Source organism: Vanessa tameamea, chromosome 24 (assembly GCF_037043105.1).
Source record: "Vanessa tameamea isolate UH-Manoa-2023 chromosome 24, ilVanTame1 primary haplotype, whole genome shotgun sequence".
NCBI lineage: Eukaryota > Metazoa > Arthropoda > Insecta > Lepidoptera > Nymphalidae > Vanessa > Vanessa tameamea.
In genome coordinates this window covers 7,352,501-7,358,170 of record NC_087332.1, presented here as the reverse complement: position 1 = coordinate 7,358,170, position 5,670 = coordinate 7,352,501, and the positions used below count along the sequence as shown (strand labels likewise).

At 32.5% G+C, this 5,670-nt stretch overlaps 1 protein-coding gene across 1 annotated transcript in view; it reads right to left on the bottom strand.

The window, feature by feature from the left end:
• Window positions 1-206: 206 nt before the first annotated feature.
• LOC113396018 (myrosinase 1-like) overlaps window positions 207-5,670 on the bottom strand; it is an 11,645-nt gene continuing 6,181 nt past the window's right edge. Inside the window, exons 4-9 of the mRNA XM_026633789.2 lie at window positions 4,480-4,872; window positions 3,438-3,532; window positions 2,449-2,596; window positions 1,780-1,931; window positions 955-1,193; window positions 207-424 (exon numbers count right to left, since the gene is read on the bottom strand). Of these exons, the coding sequence (XP_026489574.2) occupies window positions 244-424; window positions 955-1,193; window positions 1,780-1,931; window positions 2,449-2,596; window positions 3,438-3,532; window positions 4,480-4,872 (1,208 nt within the window). The 3' untranslated portion in view covers window positions 207-243. The remainder of the gene's footprint in view (window positions 425-954; window positions 1,194-1,779; window positions 1,932-2,448; window positions 2,597-3,437; window positions 3,533-4,479; window positions 4,873-5,670) is intronic.

Below are 5,670 nucleotides of genomic sequence, written 5' to 3'. Positions count from 1 at the left end.
AGCAGCAAAACTAAGAATCGTTGTGATCCGGTTTGAAAGGTGATTGAGCATCTTAGCTTCCAAGGTTGACGGCGCAATGGTGATATAAGGAATGGTAAATATTTCTTACAGCGCTTATATCTATTGTCAGTGGTGACTTACCATCAAACGGCGCATTTGCCGTTCGCCTTCATTTAAAAAAAAAAAAAAACAAATTAACAAAACTATAAAACAAATAATTTTTAATTTATTTAAAACATGTTATCACAATTCTACTTTTGCATATTTTTTCCTCTTCGTTATAGAAATATTCATATTATCTGGTTTCCAATCTTCTTCCACAATTCGTTGTTCTATAAGTCTTTTATAAACTAGTGCTGATAGTCTTGCTTTTCTCGTTTTCTCTTTAGATTCGAAGTTCACTTCATATAATCCGAAACGTTCGCTGGAAATTCCAAAAACGTCCTATTAAAATATGATATGATTAAATTTATCTAAAAAATTGTTTTATTAGTACCTCGTGTTGACTGAAATTTTGTTAATTATAACGTATTTCTTTTTGTATGTTAATTTGTTTAAGAGCTGTATACAACGAACATTTTAGTTATAAATACTTTTTTTAACATTTGCTTTTTTCCGCTGATATTTTTAACTTTGCCGATTCAAAAAAACAAAAAATTTGTTTAAAAAAAAACATGAATAAATAAGGCATATTATCGACACAAGATTATTAATTGACAAAAAGTTTAGAGCTATTTGCCCTAAACTTGTTGACTTTCAGGGAGGATATATAATAAAAAATAATTGTATTTAACATTCTGACATAACATTGTACTTGAAATGTTGGAAAAAACTACTGCGTTTATTGGCGGTTCTTCTCGATAGAATCTATATTCCGAACCGGTGGTAGCTTTACGTCTACTACAATTCTGGAAAATTACTTGAATAGAGTACATTTTGATTTTTATTTGTTACCTGGTACCAGCGATCCATTCGACATTGTCCATCAAACTCCACGCCGTGTAACCCTTCACGTCAGTTCCGTCTTCAATGGCTAAGAGGAGGGCATTAAAATAGTTCCTCAAGTTTTTAACTCTGGATGAATCCTTCAGACCCTTCGTCGTGGACCAGCCGTGTTCTGTGATGAACACAGCTGGGTAATCGTACACTTTGTTTATGTGTAGACTCATCTTGTATAGTCCATAGGGTGCGCTCTAAAACACCAAACAAAACCCTGCACTCATTTATTGTATTTATTTTATAAGTTGTACTTTATTAGGGGAAATTTTAATTTGTAGCAAAAAGTGGATAAGAAAATTAGAACTACAGTACTATCGAATTTTTAATAATCATGATTGTTTTTCGCCTTTGAGCTGATTGTCAAAACTGTGGCCCGTGGGACATATTGTTTGATTAGTTTCAAGTAACAGACGAGCAGTGTTTCTATTACGGTTATAGCATAGCAACTGTTGCTATTAAATAAATGTTGCTTTCCTTGGAAGCTGACGTGGAAAGGCGTTCATTCGACACGACTGGAAATGTGTTAATACGACGAAAACCATTGGATAAGTTCCTAATATGATAAATTCCTAGTTTCTGAAAGGTTCTTTATATGTCTCTCTATCTGTGTCTCCCTCTGTTATTCTAATAACACCTCTTGGTGATAAAATTACTGATAAATAAACGGTACAACCCGGGTGGGCTTTCTCAAATTCTTGCCTTAAATAAGAACTATAGATTGTGTACTTAGAACTGAAACGTATTAGCTTAAAGATTAAGACAGGTTAAAAATAGTTTTACCCTTAACCAACTCGATTGCGAAGTTTTCCAATCCGACGGTTGACTGAGCTCGACACCGATGTCGTCATCGATAGAGGGAGATGGAAGACGCTTCTCTGCTTTCTTTACAAAATACGTTGTGTAATGGTTTGCTCCTAAGAAGTCTGCTGACCCTGTTGTTGAGAAGTTTGTACATTTCATTAAATATATCTTATTATTTTAACTTACATACTATTTATCGTTAGAAAATTAACATTTAATTGTATTTACTAAGCCATTTAAAATTAGATGGATACATGCTTTCTTTCACGAATATTTTGCATCCTATACTAAAAAATCTACATGAAATTCAAAATAGCCACCAGTAACCGCCATCGAATGCGACATTTTAAAATTACGTAACATCTCGCTTATTTTTAACATTTAACAAACAATGTTTTAAAATGTTATCTTTCGATTAGAAACGATAGTCTTTCTAAGAAATAAGAATTAATAATTTTATTTAAAAACTTTTGTTAGACCTTTTTTTTTTAATTGCGGCTTTTATTAGGGCGTGCTATTTTGACAACTCCAGAATCTAATAGGAGTACCAATTGACATCTCTATAACATTAGGTACTTTTAAATATGGAATACGAGTTATGTCCTTTTACTTATGGACGACTTAAATTTATCAGTAAAATAGTATTACCTTTCAAAAGCTTTATCTCTTCTGAGCTTAATTCCGGCAGCCTAGACTTACGGTAACCCTGTTCAATACTTTTTTGCAAGACTCGCTTTTTGACTACAGCCGGGAAATCCCCTTCTTTAGACCATATCGGATTCATGTACAAGCCGATCTAAGAATTTATAAATTCGTTTAGTAATTGACTGTAAAGGTTCTATAAACTGTATTTCAAATTGTATCGAGTAATACACGTAGTGTTGTTTGTGTGTGTATCTTGCTATCGTTGTTATTGTTTATTGTTTATGTGTGTGTAAATTTTTATTAGAATGCGTGTATTTGTTAATTATATTAAATTAATAATATAAAATTGGGAAGTAAAAAATGAAATATATGTAAATATAATAATTAGAATATTTATAGAGTTTGATATTAAATACTATATACTAACATAACTAGAAATCATTAGTTTTTATTATTAAGTTGGCGGATTGGCAAATGAGCTTGTCAATAGCACTGTGAGAAATTTTAATTTAGGTTAGGCTGTTAGGTTTTTTTTATGTAATAGGTAGGCGGATCGGCAAATGAGCCACCTGATGGTAAGTAGTCACCACCGCCCATAGACATTGGCATTGCTAGAAATATTAACCATCCCTTACTTCGCCAATGCGCCACCAACCTTGGGAACTAAATTGTTATGTCCCTTGTGCCTGTAGTTACACTGGGTCATTCATCCTTCAAACCGGAACACGGCAACACAAAATATTGCTACTTGGCAATAGAATACGTGATGGATGGGTGGTACCTACCCAAACGGCTTGCATAAAGCCCTACCACCAAGTGACAAACAAACAAAAATACTAAAATAAATATTAATATCATAATTGAAACTAAAATAACAATTATACTAAAACTATATCACCAAAATATTATCTTATCTGTGCTGATATAAATATATCACAGGATATTTCAAGCGTGTCTATAATCTAACGTAAGTTTATAAAAAGATAACTCACAGAAAACTCTCTGAACAAATCAGTCGATTCCACATTTTCGGTTTTATTATCGACTGAGTCAGCCCAGTTCAAAGATAAAGATATACCCACGGAACCTAAAAGAGAATCAATTAAAATTTATATAAAAACTTCATGGTTACAATGATAACATTTTAGATTACCAAAAATTAAATTCGAATGAAGAATTTGTTTTTATAAATGCTCTTTTTGTATTCATTTTAAGAAGGCATACGGGTGTCATGTCGCCCTGGTATGAAGAACAGATTATAAAACAAAAGGCAACAACAATTTGTTGATACGTCTAGATAATCTTATATTAATAGCGTATACCGAATTTTATCTCAGTGATCTGAATATAAAAAAACAATTATGTTCTCATTTTGAAGAACTCCAGCTCTAGTGCTGTTTTAGTTCTAGTAATAAGTTCAGCTAGAATTGGAAGTTGTCGATAACAATTTACTGTAATTTTGTTTACGTTTTTCATTTTTTTTTTTCTTATACAGACGAGATACCGCTCTCTGCCCGGCCAGTAACATTTTTCCGCTCTCTAAAAATAATTCTTTTTTAAATCGTAACAATTTAGTTAATTGCAATCAAGAATCCTCTTTAATTTTCTCTCTTAAAGCTCTTCAAAATATGACCGTAACCGATATTTTATGTGCAGCCATCGTGTGACATCCATCACTGGGACAAAAATCGGCTTACGCTATTAATATATAAGATAATTTTTTTAAACTTGGCATGACATTTAAGACAGGCACAAATACGTACCTATATTTCATTTTTTATTTTTTTATTTAATAAGTTTTATCTGTTACAAGAAATAATGAAATGATTGCGAGGGATTGAGAAATATATTTGTTGGAGAATTATTATCAAGCTTGAATTTATTCTGTTATCCTAATCTACTGAAATTACATTAAGTAAAGATTAAACAAATACATTTAAAAAAAAAAAATTCAAACTGTCCCGAAAAACAAATTAAACGCGGGTAAATCAAAAAGGCCTGTCTGGTTGATAACATATTAGTATTGTAACATACCTTTATACTTGGTTTTATATTCCGTTTGGTATAATCGATACGCTTTCGCGTGCGCCAGTAAAACATTCTTAATACACAAATAATCTGCGACACCACTGAACCCAACCGCTGGAGCAAATTCAATCCCTCCATATCCGTCCACGCATATCGAGTTGGGTTGGTTCATTGTTATCCAATATTTGACCTTGTGGCCAAACTTTTCGAATACAATCTTAGCGTAATCTTCGAACCATTCCACGGAGAGAGGATTGGCCCAACCTCCCAAATCTTGGAGGATTTGCGGCAAATCGAAGTGGAATAACGTGACCATTGGTTCTATATTGTATTTGATGAGTTCGTCTATCAAACTGTCGTAATATTCAATACCTTTTTCATTAATTTCGTTGGAGAAACCTAAAATACAATGAACATTAATATATTTACAAGACGAAATAAAATATTCATAAAAATGAATATCCAAATTACATTAAAAACAATATTCATGATATATGTTAGACGTAGACGGGTGAATGGGCCACCTGATGGTAACTGGTCACCACTGCCCATAGACAGTATGAAATTTTAACTATTTCTTACATAACCAATGCACCACCAAACTTGGAAACTGAGATGTTATGACCCTTGTGTCTGTAGTTACACTGGCTCAGTCACTCATCAAACCGGAACACAACGATACTAAGCATTGCTGCATGGCAGTAGAACATATGATGAGCGCATGGAACCCACCCAAACGGGGCCGCACAAAACTTCAAAGTATTTATTTAATATTGGATATAGCTCTTCCGCTTTTTGACTAAGAATTGACCATCATCAATAACGCATAATTGGCAAAGACCAACAAATATACTAACCGTATTTTTTCCATTGAAATCTACTACTAAATGAGTATCAATTCCATCCCTTTCCTGGTTATTCTAGAACATTTATGTATAACCCTTTTTTATGAATATCAGATTGAACACAATTAATATTATCAAATCGGACTGGTCGATCAGTTCATTAAAGAAATATAAATATCCCATCTATATATAAGAGAAGATTTATTTATATAGAAGCTGGCTAAATATATAAATAAAGACCTCTTGACAGTTTTTCGGTCATAGCATATTGTACGGATAACGTTATATATCTACAATTTACTATAATACATAAGTAAGTACACTAATAATATATACTTGTGGGAGATAATAT